The 21,371-nt window shown below is 48.5% G+C and overlaps 8 protein-coding genes across 14 annotated transcripts in view; 3 read left to right on the forward strand and 5 right to left on the reverse strand.

Annotated features, from left to right (window-relative positions):
- Nucleotides 1–1,427, reverse strand: part of LOC117135874 (venom metalloproteinase 3) — a 44,411-nt gene extending 42,984 nt beyond the window's left edge. For all 6 annotated transcript variants that reach the window (XM_033296412.1, XM_033296414.1, XM_033296417.1 and 3 more), the window contains exon 1: nt 451–1,427. The gene's annotated coding sequence lies outside the window, so the exon portion shown is untranslated. The remainder of the gene's footprint in view (nt 1–450) is intronic.
- Nucleotides 1,428–4,532: 3,105 nt separating this feature from the next.
- LOC117136610 lies at nt 4,533–6,450 on the forward strand. The gene is made up of 2 exons (XM_033297595.1): nt 4,533–6,319; nt 6,377–6,450. The coding sequence occupies exon 1, from the start codon at nt 4,630–4,632 to the stop codon at nt 5,248–5,250; it is 621 nt and encodes a 206-aa protein (XP_033153486.1). The 5' UTR covers nt 4,533–4,629; the 3' UTR covers nt 5,251–6,319; nt 6,377–6,450.
- A 731-nt stretch (nt 6,451–7,181) lies between these two features.
- Nucleotides 7,182–9,228, reverse strand: LOC117136714. 2 transcript variants are annotated; one of them, XM_033297738.1, is made up of 4 exons: nt 9,118–9,228; nt 8,902–9,057; nt 7,519–7,683; nt 7,182–7,458 (listed from the first exon to the last, which is right to left on the reverse strand). In XM_033297738.1, the coding sequence occupies exons 1-4, from the start codon at nt 9,169–9,171 to the stop codon at nt 7,303–7,305; spliced, it is 531 nt and encodes a 176-aa protein (XP_033153629.1). In that variant the 5' UTR covers nt 9,172–9,228; the 3' UTR covers nt 7,182–7,302. The 2 variants fall into 2 exon arrangements, with proteins under 2 accessions (XP_033153629.1, XP_033153628.1); XM_033297737.1 differs by lacking the exons at nt 8,902–9,057; nt 9,118–9,228 and adding an exon at nt 7,747–7,836.
- Nucleotides 7,777–8,834, forward strand: LOC117136713 (receptor expression-enhancing protein 2). The gene has a single exon (XM_033297736.1). The coding sequence runs from the start codon at nt 7,921–7,923 to the stop codon at nt 8,788–8,790; it is 870 nt and encodes a 289-aa protein (XP_033153627.1). The 5' UTR covers nt 7,777–7,920; the 3' UTR covers nt 8,791–8,834.
- A 52-nt stretch (nt 9,229–9,280) lies between the features above and the next one.
- On the reverse strand, nt 9,281–11,918 carry LOC117136712 (FACT complex subunit Ssrp1). Its single transcript, XM_033297735.1, has 3 exons — nt 11,726–11,918; nt 10,078–11,649; nt 9,281–10,019 (listed from the first exon to the last, which is right to left on the reverse strand). Exons 1-3 carry the CDS (start codon nt 11,777–11,779, stop codon nt 9,474–9,476), a joined length of 2,172 nt encoding a protein of 723 aa, XP_033153626.1. The 5' UTR covers nt 11,780–11,918; the 3' UTR covers nt 9,281–9,473.
- Nucleotides 11,919–12,151: 233 nt separating this feature from the next.
- Nucleotides 12,152–14,275, forward strand: LOC117136485 (gastrulation defective protein 1 homolog). The gene has a single exon (XM_033297424.1). The coding sequence runs from the start codon at nt 12,253–12,255 to the stop codon at nt 14,218–14,220; it is 1,968 nt and encodes a 655-aa protein (XP_033153315.1). The 5' UTR covers nt 12,152–12,252; the 3' UTR covers nt 14,221–14,275.
- On the reverse strand, nt 14,218–14,935 carry LOC117136487 (NTF2-related export protein). Its single transcript, XM_033297426.1, has 3 exons — nt 14,834–14,935; nt 14,690–14,776; nt 14,218–14,621 (listed from the first exon to the last, which is right to left on the reverse strand). The coding sequence occupies exons 1-3, from the start codon at nt 14,840–14,842 to the stop codon at nt 14,316–14,318; spliced, it is 402 nt and encodes a 133-aa protein (XP_033153317.1). The 5' UTR covers nt 14,843–14,935; the 3' UTR covers nt 14,218–14,315.
- A 136-nt stretch (nt 14,936–15,071) lies between these two features.
- On the reverse strand, nt 15,072–21,083 carry LOC117136486 (facilitated trehalose transporter Tret1-2 homolog). The gene is made up of 5 exons (XM_033297425.1): nt 20,805–21,083; nt 18,262–18,421; nt 17,504–17,642; nt 17,233–17,441; nt 15,072–16,391 (listed from the first exon to the last, which is right to left on the reverse strand). Exons 1-5 carry the CDS (start codon nt 20,816–20,818, stop codon nt 15,312–15,314), a joined length of 1,602 nt encoding a protein of 533 aa, XP_033153316.1. The 5' UTR covers nt 20,819–21,083; the 3' UTR covers nt 15,072–15,311.
- Between the last annotated feature and the right edge of the window lie 288 nt (nt 21,084–21,371).

Consider the following 21,371-nt stretch of genomic DNA (forward strand, 5'->3'; position numbering starts at 1 on the left):
AGAGCCAAGATCCTGCTCTAGAAATCTCGTTTTACAGGGACAGGAGGCACTGCATATCGCCTCCTTGGCATCTCGCACATCCCATGTGGCATTCCCATTCATTTCCTCTGGCTCCATTCCGCAATTAGCAAGTTCAAAACCAAACTCACATGTGTGGTAATAATTATGCCCGAAACTTGTCTGCAAATTAGTAGGAGCCACCCAACCACTTTTTGGTATATGAGGTAATAATCAAAGATCTACGATAGCAGAAGACCGAAAGTGCTGACTACTTGGATTTGGAATCCAGCTGGGAAATAAACTGGGAGGTGCTTCTACATCTATAAGTTCTTCGAACACTCATTCTGCTGACTTAGAAATTTATAGTTAGAATGATTAACTGTTAAACACTTTATGTTGCTTCCCTTACCACTTTCTAGTTACTTGAATTATTTTTAAGCTGAACCTCACCTAAGTTTGCTCCTGTCTGCTCCAATGGCCAAACAAGGGTGGCGAACCAAACGTACTTTCGAGGAGTTTTCAAGTTTTGTTCAGCACTTTCTTAGGCGGGCACACAGCACTATCTTCTATCTGGCGAGTTGGACTTTTCAAGTTTAAGGATGGATATCTGTTTCGAGTGCTGGACGACGCGACGCGGCGAGCGACTGGAAGGTGGGATGCGGCTGGGACTCGGACTCGGGATCGGATTAGATCGGTGGCCGTTACTGGGGCTAGAGCCGGAGCTATCTGTCCAGAATCGGGGCACAGAACACTCGCGATCGCGATTCGCGGAACGTGGCGGAAAGAAAGACGAGCAGCGATTAAGCTGGAGGCGGTCGGCGAGCGACGATTAAATACGGCGTGAAATTTGCTTGGCAGTGAATTTTTTCCTCTCATTCGCTGCGATATTTTTTGATTATTTTTCGTAAACGAAATTTATTTTTCACTCAATTTCGCCGCATTGCTTTTATTATTATGACTTGCTTCCCCGCCTTCTGGGGGGAAGAACACAAAAAAACATAAACAATGAAGAGCGCGGCGGCGGCGACGGCGACGTCGACTGCAGCGGTACGATCTCGGCTGTGGGTGCGAGCGGGATGCCGGATAGCAGATTCACTTTTTTATCAACTTTTTTTACTGGCTTTTTTGCACGATGCTATTACGAAAGCGGGCTGAAGCGGGCGGCGGATCGCAAATTGAGCTTTGTTTGGCTGGGGAATTGCACTTTTGAGCTGCCCTGACGTCACGATCTTGCCGATGCACTTATATACCTGATATACATGATACATAAATGCATGTATATGTATATCTTCTGACAGCAGACAGTCACTTGGGAATTTTTGGGAATTTAATTCAGCGACCGTTTCTCGAATTCGAATCGAAATCAAAGTCCAAAAGAGTCGGTGGTTAAGTCTTTGACGGTTTTTTGTGGCCGTCTACGGAAACAGGTCGGCGCACACTAAAGTTAACGATCGCTCGGAACGCTCCACGGAGTCCAAAACCGATCCAAAGCTGGCTGCCCGAGCGAGAGGGCACCATCGGCGGTACGAGAGCGGAGCTTTGGGCCAAAACTTATAGCTGCTAGTCGATCTGCTGGCCATATCATAACCAAAAGCCAAAGCCTTGAAAGCTCTGCGGCCAACGAAAGCGAAACATAAAACACTTGCACTTTTCGTTCCATAGTTCGAGCTTCGCTTTGAGCCAGCTTTCGAGTGGCTTTGGGCCATAAACTAAAACTCCGACTCGGACTCACTCGCCGTTGAATGACTCTTTGAGTGGAATGAAAGCCGACTGATTAATGTTGTAAAGACTCGCTTTAATTAATCTTCAGCCGGGCATCTTCGCATTCAAAATGTTACGGGCACTCCGAAGCACTCGACGTTGTTTAATTGGCGAGTCGAATGTTAAATTAATTAGCAAGGAAGGTGTCATTTGGGCATTGACACCGCTGACACTTTGTACAGGAACTAAAGTTCTGATAGAACCAATCGCCTCATACCAGCACTCGTGATCCGAGCATAACGGTTGAGATGTGGCAGTGATAAGTCGTTCCAAAAACTCATTAGCTGCATGAGCTATTTTTCAAATGATTTGACATGATGTTTGATCTCACGATAAGATTCTTTGATAACAAAAGGTACTGCGTGTATTTCAATGACCAACTGAACTTCGAAGGCTTAGGCTGGAAATTCTACCCGATTAAATGATTAACCTACTTTGGCATTCTAATCCGAAATTCCAATCGAGGCGGCACTTCGCTCATTCAAAGCCAAGACAAAGGAAACAAAACCATTTTTCAAAAGTGTTAGAAAAAATCGTTTCATTCACACCAAGTTCAATGGCAGTATTCGCATTGATAAAAAAAAACCATTTGACTCCCACATGAGCACACATACAAATAAGATCGAGTCGGTCCATTCAAACTGGGCCAATTAAAAAGGTAATTGTCACACATTGAGAGATCGATGTGAAGATCTCAATGGGCCGGGTTCCACATCCAACACCGGGGCACAGTGAACCGCCCACGTAAGCCCGGCAGCTGCGGACGGCGATGATGATAACCAGGACAATCGAGTGCTCTCTGGGTGAAACGGCAATGAACCGATCTCCGGATGACTCAACGGGGGCACACGAGATGTGGGATCCGCGATCTCGAGACCCATCCTCCCACCATCCTCCCCATGCCATTCGCATATATCGACCCCATTTGCCATTTGCAAACAGCCCGTGGAGATCTGTGATCTGCGATCTGAGTGCCGCACTTCATGCGACATTTAAGTCGCAGTTGGAGATGGTATCTATTAATGGCTGTGAGTTCCAACCTATCGGCACCCCCAATCCAACCCAAATCTCTGCCCCCAATCGACGATCTTCGAGCGCAGCGAACAGGTTTCGTTTTGGCAATTGAACCCATTACTTTTATGCGGATTTCGTGCTAATTACCTTGCATTTGCTTACATTACCTTAAATTTGTGCTGTTTATTGGTCAAATCCTGTCCTGACTTTCTCACAGTGCATCGCATTCGAGTTGACGTCGCATGCATTAAATATGGCTTGACACATTTTCCTTGGCTTTTTGGCAATTGTTCTCTAAATTGTTGAACCCCAAAGGAGTTTTTTTCCTGCGCGAAGAGGTTGAATGAGTCGCCCAGTTTTCATCCTAAATTATAGATTCCCCAATAATACGCTGGTAGCTTCGCTAGCCAATCATTTCGATTCGTGATGTAGTTTTTATGCGGAAGCAATATTTGGTTAAAGAAACCTACCTCAATGATGGTTTTCCGTACAAAAAATACCTTTTCTACGCCACTTTTCGGGTCAATAAAATAATGACTAAAGGTCATTGAAGAAAATGTGCTTCCCCAGCTGGTCGATTAATCAAATTACATATATTTCGCCGCCCATCTGCATCTGCACACACACATGCATGCACAGGTATTTATCCGTGTCAAAGGGTCAATGTCAATCTGCCCGCATCGGTAACCAAAAAAACCAAGAGTTGGGCAACCGCGGAGGAGGTACGAATCTGCGATAAAAAAGTTAACAGATCGCCGGATCCAGCTTGTAATCCCCGCTCTATCCCACAAAACCCATATGGAAACAGTTAACGAGGCGTCAATGATACATAAAAAACGAAACGAAACCCATTTAAATATACATCCCATCCCAGATTGGTTCGATATTTATGTGCGACTCTTCCCCCGATAATTTCTACAAAGACAAACAAAGAAAAGCCATAAAACATTTGCATAATATTCAACATTTCACGCTACTTTGTTTGGAAATAGCCAAGTCCGCCTGCGAAACACATACGAAATGGTAAAACAAACCGTTCGGTTTATTAAAATTGTGTAATGGGGCAAACAAACTACTTGGCAAACTATAAAGTGGGATAAAACGAGGATTATCGAGCAAGTGAAGCGGATAAACACAGTCCCGATTTAAGCCGAAGAAATGTTCATAAATCTAAGGGGCAGACAGGCCGAACAAGTTGAGCAGTTGAGCAAAATTGTAGCCGAATCGATTATATTATTATTTCCATTATGTCAGGTCGAAGCTGAAGTTGCTACTGCTGCGCGGACTACCGAATGCCCAATGGACCAGCTTCACTAGCACCGTTTTGGCCAAAAGGCGCCGCCATTAATACAATCTGGCCCATAAACTGGGTCTCTTTCTCCCCGCCGCGCTCCGGTCTATTTTGGTTTGGCCGACTAACAGGCCAAACAAATCTATAAATATGCATAAAGCTGGCCAAAAGACAGGCGCACACACGCGGATACCCATGGCTTCTGGCTCCTGGTCTTGCGAAAGCCGCGGGCAAAGCCCCCAGGCACTTAGCCCGGCTCAAACCACTGATGGCCGATGCCAAGTGCTGGCCACAGATTTGTTGTCGACTCTAGGAAGTGACAAGGAATTATTTGATTGTCTCTCCGCTTTTCGGAATGCGAGCTCAATCATTATAAACCATTTTCGGTGGGAAACCAGTGCTGAACACCGATTACATTACGGGCAAATGGTCAAAGAGCTCCTCGACTTAAACGTCTATCGAAATTACTCGCAAAACACTCTCCACGCTTATCAACTCAACCCCTTACATTATTTTTTTAGCTTGTTTGCCATTCTGCATTACATTTGCATAAAGCAGCGGGCATGCTGCGCTTGGTGTACATATACTATGGAACCCTGCTACCTGGCTGGAGCAGCTTGCGGGCATTTGGACAAGGCCAGAGACACTTCATGGAACTCTGGCTGAAGTATTGGGTAATCTATGCACTGCTGCAGGGACTCGGAGTCCTCACGGACTTCCTGCTCGGTGGCCTCTCCTTCTACGCTGGTCTCAAGCTCATCCTGTCCGTGGGCCTCTGGTTCAGCGCCCCCTACAGCACCAATCACCTGTTCAATCTGCTTGATGCGTACGCTATGGGGAAACTAGGATCAGTCGTGGAGAAAGGTGTTCGCTGGCACGGGCAAATCAGTAGAAACATCTTTCGCGGCTTTATGCAATCACCACTGGTGACAGTGATTTTGCCAAGGGGCGAGGATGAGCATATCACGGAGCCGTGGATCAATAAACGTCTCCTGAAAAGAGAACTGTCAAATCTCATGACGCAGATTGCAAGGGAAACGGCCGACCATAGCTATCAGCAAGAGCGCCCTATGATGCGTCATTCCCCTCGGCATTTACGAGCAGCTGAACCAGACAAATTGAACGGGGATTCCATGCACAATGTCATCGAGAATTTCGACCAAAGATGGGGAGATCAGCAGTAGTCCGGCCTACTATAAGCCAACATCAGCCGGTCCAAAGAAAGGACAGCCTAATTGGCATTATTTTCTTTTCCTGCCCTTTCCAAATGTTACTAAGTAAAAACCAAGTCGGATAATCCAGAACCTTGGCGTTGAATCACTCTTGGGACGTTTACAGAAGAGCAGCAGCTGCCATTAATCTTCAATTAGAAAAGTTCAATGCCAGCGGACGGGCATGTTAATTGATTCATGGAACGGCGCCAGGAATCGATGATCCAGCGATCAGTAGCGATTTGTTGGCCATTGGCGCACATTGTTATTACAAATTGGCGAACAAAACTGCGGCCGATCAATTGTTGAAAGCTAAGCAGAACGCTGCACGGACCTTTGGCGGCGATGCAGCTGATTAATGGAGAACGGCGAAGGGCAGGCGAAAACAAAAGACTGAAGCAACGAACTTGCTGCGACGGTCGGGACGCGTGTTGCGGCTTTTTGGGGAATTCTGTTCTGCTGCTGTCGCTGGCAACAATCTTAATGCAATTAGCACACTATTAATCTTGATCAAAATCCGAACTCAGCAAATTCGCAATAACAACCGCAATGTAAGTGACGCATTCGTCAGCGCATTGTAAAGCAATTTGTTTCAATTTCGTGGATCTGATTCGGCAAACAAATTATCGATGGGGGTCGAAACAGCTTCTAGAAGCAATAAGGCGGTTAATCACCTAAATAACATTTATTGCCTTATTAATTTCCTGTATTTCATGTGATGATGTAGAAACAAGCGTTAGCTTCGCTTATCAGGAAGGAGATGGAATAATAAACTCTATTGATCTGTGGACAAAAGACAATCAAACTAAAGTGTTCTATCTTTATTATAAACGAGAGCATGGAAACTTGTTTACCCAAGAGATTGAAACACACATACATGATTCTAAAACACCTCACAACCGCTTGCACTTAATCATTGGCATTCAGAGGTTATTCCATCAGCTGCCTGCACCCACGTCGCGGAGTCATTAGCTCCTGGCCAAAGTTCCTTAGCCTTTGGCCGCGTCCTCTCAATTCTCGGAAGGAACGGGTGCCTGCCTGGGTAAGCTCCATTTAAATTTGGGTTAATCAGCGATAAAGCGCGCATTGCCATTGACAGCAAGGAGGAGCACGAAAAAAAAACGAGGCGAAGAACGAAGCGGAGTGCGAAATAAGATGGTGCATTTACATATTTTGTAAAAAAATAATAATAATAAGACGTGCAATTAATAAATCGGCTTTGTCTCGCATCGCTAATTGTTTGCCATTAATTTGCATAACAAAATTAATTGGCGGCATTTATGCAAATCCCGAAAGCCCACAAAAAATCACTTCCTAGGCGATGCGGCTGTCGTTGTGCCAAAGATGACACCCCAGCGGAGATGGGGATCGGAGCCAAAGCCACTTGAATTGAAGTTCAAGTTTTCGCAATTGACCCACAAATTAATTATGCATGCATGCTGGTAATTGTGAATTTGCCTTTTACAATCGCACACGTAATGCCTCTGCGTTATTTCCGTCAACATTTCATTTATTAGACGCAATTACAATTGATTTGGGTTTCGGTTTCGGTTTCGGTTTCAATGGCTGAGATTTCTGTGAATGGGAATGGTATGGGAACCTTTTCTTGATGGCTTTTTGAATGCCTGCCCAACCGAAATGTCATGAGCGAGCGCTCGGCTTTGGACAGGGTCAAGACTTTTTGGCTCATTGTGCGAAAGAAATTTCGACCGAAAACCGAAAACCGATCTGAATCAGAAGCCAATGATCCTAACCTTGGATTGGCCGAAAATTACCCGAATGAGCCATGTTTTTCAGTAAAATCGGTTCCCACGTGTCAGAACCATTTACATATTACACACACATGAAATGCACGCATTAATAATTTTAATTAAAATCCGTTTATTGCAATTACAAAGGGATAATCAAATCGGAAAGCTCTTTTACGGCCAGTTAACAAATTTATGGCAAATTTATTAATTGGTTTATTGCACCGCGTCTGATGTTTATAACAAATACTCGACTCGACTCGTGATTTGTGTGCCTTTAGCGATACTCTGTTAATGTGAAGTACACCTTAACCTGGGCCAACTCCGCTCGGTGGAAACTGAAGGTGGTGAAGAGTCCGTAGTCCCCGAAGGGCAGGGGCATCATGTCCAAAACCTTGACGGGAAACCGGAAGTGCTCCAACACTATTTCCGGCTGTAATCGATAGAAGAACTGAAGTAACGAGCTATGCAATCATTTCTTAGGCAAACTCACTGGAATCGGACATTTGTTCACATTGGTTCTGTTCCCGAAACTGCTCAGGATGATGTTTATGAAGGGGTGGTTCCGCTTCTCCAGATACTCGCACACATCCGACTGGCAGATATTGTATAGGAAGGGCTTGTAGCCACTGGCCTTCTTCAGCAGCTGCATGCGCATCTGAAGGAGAAACATGTTGGCATTATACTAAGGTGTACTATACGCTAGCAGGCTGTGTTCTACACTTCACACACAACTGGCAGTAGATCATCGACGCACTTTTCAACAATAGATAGATACACACGCACATCGATCTTAAGCTGCCAAATTCGATTATAACCCATGCATTAAATTCGGAATTTTCCAAAGAAAGAACACTTATTCTGGCAGTCCTAGTATCCACCGTATATTTTAGATATGTGTTTCTTTGGCCTTGTTTCGCAGTTCCTGTTCTTTGTTTACGGCACCATGGGACCCGCCTGGCAAACCTACAAGACCCTGAACAGCGGAGACGAGGAGTTCCTGGCCTGGGCCAAGTACTGGATAGTGTATGCCTTCCTGGTCACCTTCGAGGTGCTGGCGGACGTCTTCCTCTCCTGGCTGCCGCTCTACATGCCCACCAAGTTGCTCCTGGTCCTGTGGATCGTGCTGTCCGCTCCGGCCGCCAATGTCTGGATTTTCGACGCCATACTGCGTCCGGTGCTGGCCAAGCGGCAGGAGCAGATCGATCACTTCCTGCACCGGGGCAAGGAGAAACTCCTGAGCGACGCCATCGCCTCAATGACGCAACTGGTGGCACAGAGCCAAATCGTACTGCCTCTCGTGTCCAACTTCTGGTCGAGATCGAGCACAGCTCCCCTGCAGGACTCCACTGGAGAAGGAATTGGAGGCAGGACTTCCGAGGATTCTGACTCGGCCAACGTCTCTGTCCAAAATCTGTCCAGTGGTTCCAGTCCCGTTGGCAGCTTAGAGCACCTCCGCGACGACTCTGATGAGCTTCAGGTGGGCGTTTCGAAGGCTACCACACACCTGCAGGCGGACCAGTCCCAGACCGACGTCTCGTCGGAGTCACCCAGGATGTTTAATCGCCGAGCTCAGCGCAAGTTCAAGAATGCCATTGCTATTTCCTCCGCCACCAAGCTGGAGGACCTCCATGACGAGGTGGAGGATCTGCTGGCCAAGTCGGGGATGGAGACCAGCGGCCAGGAAGTCCGTCAGCAGCGTCAACCGGCCAGCCGTCGCCGTCTCTTAGCACAATCATTTGTGAAACCCCAAACGGGGTTATAGTTATTCCATTAATTCAAAACATAAATTGGTTTTAAGCATGGATAGGTTTCAAGTTGTTTAAATACTAGTTGTTGGATACTATATACTACTATAGATAGCTATTGAACTCACCGATACCTGACCTTTTGGCCATCGCAGGATGTTGGCCCGCAGACTCATTTCGACGACATCCCTCTTCACGGCGTACAATCGGCACAAGGAAATGGTGGTAAAGTTTTCGTCCGCACTCAGGCACTCGATGTTTGTGAACTTGGCAACTCCTTGGACCTGAAGTGTGCCAATGTTCGGTACATAATCCCAGCCAGCTTAGCTTGCGGGCGAACTTGCCTGCAAAATGGGCCACAGCCCAAACAAGAGGAACAACTCCGTCAACGTGGCCATCACTAAGTTCACCAGAGAGCCATTAAAAACTGGCAAACTGTGTCATTATAATGTTGACGAAAGTGGCAAAAGCCAGTCAAGCGAAACAAAATTCGATAGATATCAATCATTACGGGCAATTATCAATTCTGTTTAATTACTTGAACTTTCGAATTGTTGAGTTTTAATTAAACAAAAACGTATGGGTCTGTATCCAACAGGCAGCACTTAACTAAACTAAGCGAATGTAAACTAGATTTGGGACATGGGTGTGTGAGGAGCATTGTGTGTGTTAATGGAATTGATTTGTTGTGTTTATGGCCCTAATCACTGGCCTCATCTTCCTCATCCTCATCGCTGGCATTGCTGGCCTCCTCGCTCTCCTCTGGTTCGCTCTCGCTCTTGGCCTTTTTCTTCTTGGCATCGCCGTCGGATGGGGGCTTGCTCTTCTTCTTGGCAGGCTCGTTGTCCTTCTCGTCGTCGGAGCTGGTGGAGTCGTCGTCCGATATGTACTCCTTGCTCTTGAAGCCGCTGCCCGAGGTATTCGCCTTCTTGGATGGAGAAGGCTCCGTCTTGCGCTTCTTGGAGGACTTTCCACCCTTCTCATCATCGCTGCCACCACCCGCTTCGGGCTTGTAGTTGCGCATCTCGTCGTGGTAGCGCTGCTTGTCCTTGGCTGCCGCATCCTCCCACTTGGACTTGTCCTTCAGCTCCTTCCACATCTCGCCACCCTTCTTGGCGATCTCGGTAACCTTTATGCCTGGATTTTCCCTCTTGATGCTCTCGCGCGTGTCGTTCAGCCAGAGCATGAAAGCGGTGGTGGCGCGCTTGGGTTTGCCAGAGTCCTTCTTCTTCTTGGAGGGTTTCTTCTACAAAACATTTAAAACATGTTACTATAAGCTATACTAATAAGCAAACATTACTCACTGTTCGCTCTTTCTCCTTGTGTTTTTTCTCTTTTTTCTCTTTCTTCTCGGACTTCTTCTCCTTCTTTTTCTTGGCGCCATCGGAGTCGCCTCCGCCGCCACTAGCATCGCTGTCTTCGTCAGAATCACTCTCCACGTTGCTGTCATACTCCTCGGCCACATCGGACTCGTTCTCGTTGGGCTTGAAGTCCTCATCCGTGGACTCCTCATCCGAGTCGCCATCGTCGTCGTCCTCCTCCTTTTCCCTGGCCTCAGCCTTGAGGCGAGCCAGATAGGCATCCGGTTCGTTCTCGTTGTCCGAATCGCCAAAGTCCACGTCCTTGTAGCCGCTCTTGTCCTTGCCCATGTTGCTGACATGCAACTTCTTCTGTGTGATGTAGTCGAAGAGCTTGGCATACTCCTCCTTCTCGATGGAGGAGAAGATGTGGACGGTTCCGTTCTTGAGCGTCACCTCGAAGTCGAAAGATCGCGTGGATCCGCCGCTGCGGGCAAAGTTCACAGAACTAATCTCCTCAAAGCGGATATGCAGCGGTGGCTTGTGGATATAGATGAATCCTCGCTCCAGGGGATACAGATATCCAGCTGCAGCCTTGAACGAGCAACCCACTGCAGCCGTGCCAGAGTGTCCGATAAAGTTACCAGGTCCGGTAATTTTTCGACCGATCAGCACCTTCATCACTTTGCCCATCACCTCGTACACCGGCCCGGAGATCTCCTTCTCCAGCTTGCCCTCGTACTTGTCGCGCAACTCGGCCTCCGAAAAGGGCAGCTCAATGGTGGTCTCCTCATCGGGAGCGAACAGCAGGACCAGGTAGTGGTAACGCGTTTGTCCCTGCTTGATGGGCGGATCCAAGGAGAGCACAAAGAACATCTGTCGACTGTCTTTGTGGGGCAGCATGAAGAGTCGCAGCACCGAGTCCATGGGAATCTTGTAGTCGAACGTCTTGCCGTGCAACTGGAAGAAGGTCGAGAAGATCTTGATGTCGTAGCGACCGCGAGGCGTAAGGATCTGGATCTCTCTGAAAATGGCGATGGACTCGCCCGAAGCCGAGATGACTGAGGCCTTGCTCATAACGTTCTGGTGGAACTTGTCCACCGGATCCTCCTCGGCCGACTCCACGGCGGGTATGTGGAACCGCATCTCCAGAAGACCCACGGGCGCATCGTCGTTCTGGTGGAACTCCAGGGTGACCTCGTTCTTGCCAGTCACGCACTGCGAAACGTGCGACAGCGGCACCTCGAAGATGGTCTTCGACTCCTTGTCGAAGCTCAAGACGGAGCCCATGAATCGGGCGGTGCCCCAGTTCCAGCCCTTGACGCACATCTCCTTCTCGACCATCTCCTGCGAGTAGGCAGTCTTGATAAACTTGCCCAGCTTTTCGTGCTCGCTGTCGCGGAATCCCGTGAAGCGGTGGAGCACCCCGCCTTTGGTGAACACCCTCAGTCCCCAGGTGCCCACGAACTTCTGCGAGTTGATCAGGTCTATGTCCTCTGCCGAGATCTGCTCCACCTTGCCGGTCTTGGTGTTCTTGAAGATGATGTTCTGCTCGGTCATCTTCAGGCGTCCGGAACACTTTTTGCGCGAAGGGGAATGGAAAACCTCGGTCAGGCGAAATGTGCCAAAATACGCCGGTTTTTTTGCAACTCACCAAGACTCCGCGCACTTCGGCGTTTATGTCGTTGTACTCCAGCGAGTCCGTCATCCTGCGCTTCTGCTGCTCCAGTAACTAACTAATAGATCAACTATATATTACGCCGCCTTGCGAAATTGTCAGCAATTTGCAATAATTCCGGCAGACAAAAAAACAACACTGCGCGCCTAATTTTAGGTTAGACGCCAGTCAGCTAGCTAGAGTGACCGTACGTGAGTCTAGTATATTTGAGAGCACTATTCTTAATTGCAGATCAATTTCAAAATAAACTCTTAATATTCCAATGCAGTGGCCTTTTTTTGCAATATATGAACAATATATGTCTTTAATAAATTTTAAAATTATATTGGGCAAGCCAGATTTAAATACCATAACAATTCATTCCATCTCTTAAAATACCAAATTAACAGTCCGAATATAAACGGTCACTCAATTCACTTGTTTACAAAATAGCCGCATATTTTCAGAGAAATATAGTTTAACTTAAAAATTTGAAAATCCACTAAGCGTGGAGCCTTAAAATAATGCAACGCGTTAAAATTTCCTTCGGGAAAATCAAACTGAATGTAAACGTGCCGCCCACGGAGCCAAAATCCAACGAAACCGAGGGGGAAGATGCACAAGAGTCCACTGAAGCCGACGGAAATGGCGGAGGATTCAAGAAAATGGACAAGCAGCAGATGATTCGGCAGATCGAGGACGTGGCCGAGGATCCGGAGAGCCAGCACCTCAAGGAAGTGATGGGCATCAGTGGCTTCGGTCGGAAGGCGGCCAAGGTGTTCGACATCAACGAACAGATAGAAAAGGCGAGAGTTACCCGCCCGGGAATGGACAAAAAGAGGGAGGAGTCCAAGCCGAAGGAGGATGACAAGAAAGACGAGCAAGAGGAGGACGTAATAGGTCCCCTACCACCAGCTGTAAGCACAGACAAGGAGAAAGGCAAGAAGGAGTCGTCCAAAGACGAAGACTCCGATGACGATGATTATTCGTCCGATGAAGATTCAGATGACGAACAAAGCCTTGCTAAGCGCATACCCTACACCCACGAGGTGCAGATGCAGCACGGTTCCCGCGCTGTCCTTGCCCTGGCTGGCGATCCCTCGGGTGCCCGCTTGGTCTCTGGTTCCATAGACTACGACATGTGCTTCTGGGACTTCGCCGGCATGGACTCGGGCATGCGCAGCTTCCGGCAGCTGCAGCCGTGCGAGAACCATCCTATACGTTCTCTCCAGTACTCCGTGACCGGCGACATGATCCTGGTCATCTCCGGAAATGCCCAGGCCAAGGTCCTCGACCGCGATGGATTCGAGAAACTGGAGTGCTGCAAGGGCGACCAGTATATTTCGGACATGTCGCGCACCAAGGGTCACGTGGCACAACTGACCTCCGGCTGCTGGCATCCATTTAACAGGGAGCAGTTCCTGACCGCAGCTCTCGACGGCACTCTGCGCATCTGGCAGGGATTGAAGTCCAAGGAGCAGTTGCAGGTGATCAAGACAAGGGCGCAGGGAGGCCTCCGCACCAACGCAGCATCATGCAACTTCAACAGGGACGCCACACTCATAGCAGCAGGCTGCGTGGATGGTTCCATTCAGACGTGGGACACGCGCAAGATGTTTGTGAACACCACGCACTGCGTCAGGGATGCGCATCAGAAGGGTTCGGAGATCACCTCTATTGTGTTCTCGTACATGGGTCAGCAGTTGGCTACCCGCAGCAACGACGAGACCATGAAGCTTTGGGATCTGCGGCAGTTCAAACAGCCGCTGCATACCTGGACGAACCTGTTCTCCCGCTACGACACAACAGATTGCTGCTTTAGTCCAGATGATCGTCTGCTAGTCACCGGAGAATCGCTTCCGAAGGGCCAGACCGAAGCGAACCTGTACTTCTACAGCACAAAGAGTTACGAGGAAGTGCAGCGGATTCCCGTGTCTAACGCTCACGTGGTGAAAACGCTGTGGCACCCGAAGCTCAACCAACTCTTCGTGAGCTGTGGCAATGGAACCATTAAGTGCTATTACGATGAGCACCGCAGCATCCGGGGCGCCAAGCTGTGCGTAGTGAAGACGCATCGCAAGAGGCAGCCCATGGAGATGGTGGGAGTCTCCCAGATCATTACGCCGCACGCCCTGCCCTTGTTCAGGCAGGAGAAGTCGCGCACCTCACGCAAGCGGATGGAGAAGGCCCGTATGGATCCCGTCAAGTCCCAGCGACCGGACTTGCCCATCACCAGCGGTCAGGGCGGCCGCGTGGCCAGCTCCGGCGGCACCCTCTCGTCCTATGTCATCCGCAATCTAGGCCTGAGCAAGCGGGTGGACGACGACCAGGATCCTAGAGAAGCCATCTTGAAGTACGCCAAGGACGCAGCCGAGAATCCCTACTGGATAGCCCCGGCCTACAAGCAGACGCAGCCGAAGGCCATCTTCTCCGAGAAACTGCCCGCCGACGAGCCGGCCACCAAGAAGCCCAAGACAGAGGCGGACAAATAGGAAGTGAATCTATTTATAAGAGCTTAAAAATGTAAATAAACTCGTTACGGCGTAAGATCTTTAGCTTAGCTTAAAATACAACAAGTGAGTGGTTCTCAGACCTCCTGCAGTCGGTAGCAATCGGAGACGACCTTCCATTTTTCGTTCTCGGCGGTCACGATGAAAGTCTGCTGAAATTTGCGTAATGGCTGATCTGAGAACTTGACGGAGCCGCTGGCCATGATTAGGTAGGCCAGCTGGTTGGACACAGCCTGATCCACAATAGGCTGGGCGTCCAGGGTGTTCAACTGGTGTTTGGAGGATGGCAGCTCCCGAAAGTAGCTCTCTATCATCTGGCGACCGGTGGCCCCGTTCCCATTCCAGCTAAGCGTAGCATTGTCCAAATAGAGGCGTCCAATTTGCTGGAGTTGAAATCCATTTGAGTTTCGATTTCACATAAAATGCACTTTTACGGCGGATCTCTACTTACTTGGCGTCGGTTGTCCACAGAGGCGTAGTACAGGCGCGTAAAGGTGTCCGCCGTACGGGCGCAGCTCTCGACCTTGGCTTTCAGATCCTTTAATCAAATTGTTGCTATGTTAAATTGTTAAATATCTAAATATTTTTAACTCACGCTGTCCATGTTTCCCGCAATTCTCGAATCAGAGTGACCGTCCTCGTGTGGGCAGAAAAATACTCTCCAAGAAAAATATTAATACCACCATTTGAAATTCAAATACGTTACAACTTCACTATGAGTACCCCTAATTTTTATTTAAATGTTAATAAACGTCGAGATTTTCAAACATTTAAAAAGTTGGTTATTCCAGACATTTTCTACAAATTGCGCGTAAAACAAAAGATGCCCTTTATTTTTCAAGTTGTTTATTTCTAATCATAATTTTAATTAACAATTAGACACAATTTAAAGCTTAGCGATCACAATTTGAATTGGTAACCTAACATTTGAAGATTCCCTGTCGGAGTGACCCATTGGGGGTCACTGGAAAATCGAGCGAGTCTAGGGCGACTACGAGGCACTGTGGCTAGAACTATGAGTATGGCTAAAACTAGCTAAGCTAAGACCTGTTTTAAGACTAAAGCCCCCCGACCTAGGCCTCCAGCGCCCGGTTGTCCTTCAATGGCTGCAGGGGCTGCAGGTTGACCGTCTTGTAGCCTCGATCTCGCCGGAACCAGAGCCAGTTGTCCCCGTTGAAGTAGTCCTCGATGTGCTCCAGGCTGCGGCCCTTCGTCTCCGGCTGGAACAGGCACATGAAGGCAGTGAGCAGGAAACTGGACACGCCGAAGACCAGGAACACGCCGCGCATCTTGAGCATGGCCTGCAGGGCGGGAAACTTCTTCGCGAAGATGAACAGGGCCACGTTCATGGAGGCAAACACTCCGCCGGCTGTGCGTCCGCGTATCCTGGCAGGGAAGAGCTCGCCGATCATGATGCCGGGCATCACCATCAGGGCCGTGTTGAAGATAATGTAGCCCAAGAGACAGCCAGCACCCACGAATACGTCGTACGACATTTTGGGTTGATCGAATCGGGCATACTGATAGACACTTAGCACCAGGCAGAACAGGCCGGAGCCGATACCCGACACCATCATGATCCTGCGGCGGCGAACGAAGATCAGGACTACGCAGAAGACCATACAGCAGATCACCCGGACAGCTGCCGTCGCAATAGCCGCCTGCTTGGAGTCGAACTCCGCTCCGAACTCCGAGATCATGTCCACGGCGTAGAAGATCACGATGAACGTGCCGGAGAACATCTGCAGCAGGGAGAACACGATCACGATGACCAGCGGCTTGATGGCCACGCGCTGGCAGCACAGCTGGAAGATGTTCTCGTTCGTCCTGGTGGTCACCCGCTCCTTGGCCAGCCTCTGCTTCATGTCATTCAGTTCCTTCTGCGCAGTGATCTCGCTGCCCCGCAGGAACGAGAGCGCCTGCAGCGCGCGCTTCTCGTGGCCATTGCGGAGTAGCCAGGCCGGAGTCTCCGGTATAAACGAGATGGACACCATGGACAGCAGGGGCAGCACGTTGGCGCACCACGCCACACTCCGCCAGTACATCATGGAGCCCAGGGAGTAGACCAGCAGGATGCCGCACGAGTAGGCCACATAGGGCGCGCCGATCAGCAGACTCCTCAGATTGGGTTCCGCCGTTTCCGCAATGTACACCTTTGGGAAGGTAAAGGAAATTAATCAATGAGGGTAAAAGTAGTACGTTACTCCTAACCCAGCTAATCCACTTTGATCACCTACACACATCAACTATATAAATGATTCCATTACTATTACTTTCTGATACATGCCCACCTTGAACCCTGCTAGAACTTTCGCCAGCAAAACAATTTGATCTATTCGAGGGTCACGGAAGCAACATCAACATCTTAATCTGTGGGAACTCTTGGACGGCAATCATAAAATCGTAAATCACGTCAGGCGGCGAACCATTAACCATTGAAAGCGAAGCGAAAGCCGGGGGAACACGCGCCCATTCATCCAAATCCGAGCAAATCGCCCACCCGCATCGCCCACCGCATCCACGTTATTATTATTATAGACTAAGGTCAAGAATCCGGAACTACTACGCGTATAATGTGTGCGCCTAATGCAAATGATGCGCTGGCCATTTAAAGTCCGGCAGCGATGACGCCGCCGACGATGATAACTATCGTTATCACTTTGGCCGCAAGATAAGTCACGGACATATCCATAAGAAGCTCGTAAATAAACAACGCCGGCTGAGACGCTGGAGACAATGGAGGCGACCAGAGGAGCCGGGACAATGGAATACGCAGCGTTAAGTGGGCAATTGACAATCTGTCCACCTGCCACGACTGCTCTTTTGTGTTCCCAGTGGGGCAGCGCCATTTGGGGGAGTTCAAGGCTCCGCCGATTACGGTTAATGGGTCACTCGAACAATCCGGTTCCGCGTAGTCCGGCTGTTCCGGGTATTCCGGGTGTTTCGGGTGATCCGTGTGAACGAACCCCTGGCCAGTGGCATTGAGTTACTCACCTGTCCGGGTCCACCCAGAATTCCGGTGGCGAATCCGCACAGGAAGCGGGCAAAGATCACCACCTTGATGCTCTTGGCGATCGCCAGAGTGCTCCAGCCCAGGAGGAGGGGAATCACAGAGAGGATCAGGGTCCTGCGGCGACCCAGATAGTCCGCCAGAGGTCCCGACAGCAGAGATCCAAATGGAGTGGCCAGGCTATGGACACTGGCTGTGGGTGTGAGCAGGAATTAATAAGGGTTTTTGAGGATGATATCACCTTGTTGAACGCACCTATCCAGGAACCCGTTTCCACATCAATGGGTATCTCCGTGGAGTTGTTATCCATCAGCTGGGGCAGCAGGATGGCCGAGTAGCCAATGGGCATGCCGCATCCAGCGGAAAGTAAGAGTACAGCACAGGTGGCCAGAATCTAGAAGGGAACAGAGCAAGCCACTATGTAATGTATTCCTGTTACCATGTGCCATCTAGCTTCGATCCAATCTAACGATCACTTCATCATGGTTGCCCCATCCCAGCAGCAATTGGCATCAATTGAAGTTGCAATTGCATCACGGACAACATTATTTTGATTTGCGCTGATGGTGACAAACGATCCGGGATCGCTGCCCATTGATCACTGATAGAGCATATGCCCGATCAATTTGTGACGCCAGCAAACTGGACACGGACGCGGACACCCTGACTTTGAATGACACTTCGTGCCCGCTTGGTTTCTCCAATTCCAGCGGCTCCGTCACATGTCCGCCACATGTTGCCCCCCAACAGAAGCGTTTTCTAATCGTGTCGTGAAGAAAGTTCAATTGCGTATCTTATCATTTTGTCCTTCACGGAATATTTAGTATCTGTCACGCATGAGGAGGCGAAATCCCAAAGATGTCCGATGTTCGACAAGTTGCTGACAAGATTATAGACCCTGCCCTGATTTGGATTTATATGGGTTGGGTTGGTTAGTATGCCCCACTAAAAAGTTCTCTTCAGTCTGCTAAAGCGAGAACCTTAGTTTATGAATCTATAGCTTCTGAACCCACCTGGTGCATCATTCCCCTCCGGTTGGCCGCATCGTCGTCCTGCTCGTCGATGGTGGAGAGCTTCCTGGAGCTATAGTTGGCCTTCTTGCACTGGAACTCCGATCCCGGGACCACTTGATACGACATCGTGTGGGGCACAAATTTGAGATACTCGTCATCTCTAGATGAGGAAGAATAGAAAAGAAAATGAAATATATAATGACTTCCTTCTTCCCCGTATAATTCCTATAGAAAACCAAATGAACTGGGCAGCCCCAAAGCTGTGGACCTCAGATACAGGGTAGCATATAGTATGGGCTGGCCTATTATCAAGGTGGTCCAACACTTTGCCCGCCTAATGGGCTTAATGACCCACAATTATTGGCAATTTCATGGATCGGCGGAGCGGGCAACCCTTTCACACGCCACTCAAATTAATCCACTTGCATGCCCATTCCCCATTGCAGCTCCTACCACAGTTAGGTGCACTTTAATCCGAGCCACTGGCACTTGGAGAGAAGCCTTCGGTGATAAGAAGAGCGGCAATACGTCACTTTTGGAAGCAGAAACCAGCTGAGTTTGAGTTTGTTTTGGCTGCGCGATAAGAAAACATGGTAAAAACAAAAACAAGGCGATTTTTGAGCGTTTCGCGCTCTCGCTCTTTTGCCGAACGCCTTTGTTTTGCTTGTGTTTCAACTGCTTAAATAATGTTAATGTGTTTTTTTAACGCTCGCCAAGGTCAATTCGGAGTCACGTTTAATGAACCGAATCAAACTTTCTTCCTCTTTTGTCGATATACATATTTTTGTGGCATAGTTTGTCCAATCAAGGGTGATGAATATGGTGCAACTCAGTACAATATTTTGATATCAATAGGCCTGGAGTGCGGAGTACTTCCCCTTGGGCACCTAAAACTCACATGTGGCATTGGAGGCTCCATAAGTCTGCCAGCCGTGCTGGGAATGTGCAAATAAAGTAAGGCGAACTTTGGCAAAACCAAAACATTTCAAATCGGTCGACTTGAGCCATATAACACGGCTGTATCGCCGGCAGAATCGTCTGCGATTGATTAAGGAAGTGCCGAAGATAATGTCAGGGGTTCAATGTACCAAAACAACCGGGTTTTTGGACCCACTCCCAATGCAAAGTCCTTCCGATTCAAGGGAATCCTAGCTCATGACTTTAATGGGCCCATTGTGATCCCTAAACTGCCTGGCAAACTTTCCAATCACATTCAATCGGCGTGACTGATGTCCAAGTCAGTATATTTGTCCATCAATATGCCGATGTGTGAATTGGAAGAGTCGCCTGCACGACTCGGCGGATTCTACAAACCGAAACGCTCACCCACTGTTGACACCACAAATTAGATAATTTATACCACATCGGCACACAACTCGAGTAAGACAATCATTGGGCGGCCAATCGAATGGGCAGCCCGCAAATGATTTGGCTTAATTGGGGCAATCTTGGGGGATCGTGGGGCGGAAGGGGTGGTGCCAGTCAGCTGGTGGCGCCATGCCACTCAATCGGGGATTCATTTCACCACCACTGGTTGGCATGGTGGTTCCGGTCTACGCGGCGTATGCGTAATAACTAAACTGAATTTAATTGGCACGCCAGATGGCAAAGTTCTAGATAAGATATACATATTTGGTGGCACAGAGCCGAAAGCCGAGGAATCTCGGCTAGCAGTAATTCAAACCGAGGCGGTGGGCTTATCACCAATCAATGGGGGGTTAACCAATCCAATTAGGCGGGTTCCAGAAGTGAAATTTCATCAGTACGACAATTACGATGAGTAATTTCGAATCAATCAATATATTGAATGTAAACTCAATATATATATTGAATGTAAAACGTCATTTAGCCATTGATTGATGAGCTAATCGGCGTAGAAATACTTCAAATCATCGTGATAAGGTGGCCATAAAGTCTGTGCACATTTCAAAACAATGCACATCGGCTCTATAAATTTCATCTGAGCTGAGCCGGAAAATGTACTTTTGTTTTCAATCAACACGTGTTTTCCGTCTGGTAAATACCCGCGTATCTAATCAGCCTTTCCCACATTCGAAACTAATATTATTTACTATCTTCGGCGAGGTAAGTGAAATCTTTCCTTTCCTCTGAACGCATTTCGTTGATCATCGGGCACTTTGGCCACAAGACCCATCGACGAAGACGGTTTTGGCTGGCAGTTAGTAATGTAGTGATAAGATTCATGCGACTATATCTTTATTGGGAACTCGACAATTAGCTGGCACCCAACCGCACCAATCGAAGGGGCAAAAAGAGGTAGTCCTAATCTCGCATCTGGGCCACTTCAGAACCTTTGCGATGATGCGGACCCTAGCAACATGAATGCACACAGCCGACCGACCGACGGAAGGAAACCGAAAACTTGTTTGCGCTGGCTGGGGTTTAAAGTCGAAGTATTCGAAGGGGGTATTTTTAGCTGACCAGACAGTAAGTCCGCAGAAAGCAGCGATGACTGGACACCCGATGTCAGTGCTTAGCACAACAAATACACGAACTGGCATTGTTTTGATCTGATCCATTACCTTTCGACACTCATTTTGGCCGGCTATAATGTAGTTCAAGTTGTTTCCGAATTAATTTATGCAAGTCCTCCGCTCTCTGCTGCCCTTTATGTAACCAAGTAGTCGCGAATTAAATCGCCTGCCTCATATAAATTGGCTGAGCAAAGCACTCGATCGCGTGGTCATATAGATGTTTCAACGATCTCCGGCAAAACACTGGGATACACTGCGAGAAAAGCGGGTCACGCGGAACAGCGACAGTTTCATTTCATGCCAAAACGCACACTGGCTGGCGAAGCGGCTCCGCTGCGGCTTTTTATTTATGAGCAGCGATCGACGCTGACGGTGCGATCGCAACACGCACACACGCAAAGCAAAGTAATTTCGCATTTATTTGAATTTCACCGCGCTACGACTCAGCCGACTTGCAGCACTGGCCTGTGGAACGGCGCTTCGCAGCACCGATCCGTTCAAGAAATGTTTAAAATTTTTGAAAAAAGAAAAAAACCTTAACTTCTTCATATTTTCCTTTTTTTGTTTTAAAGCATACAATTTGAAAAAATAAATGTTTTTTCTTGTTTTTCTGCT

This window comes from Drosophila mauritiana, chromosome 2R (genome assembly GCF_004382145.1).
Source record: "Drosophila mauritiana strain mau12 chromosome 2R, ASM438214v1, whole genome shotgun sequence".
Taxonomy (NCBI): domain Eukaryota; kingdom Metazoa; phylum Arthropoda; class Insecta; order Diptera; family Drosophilidae; genus Drosophila; species Drosophila mauritiana.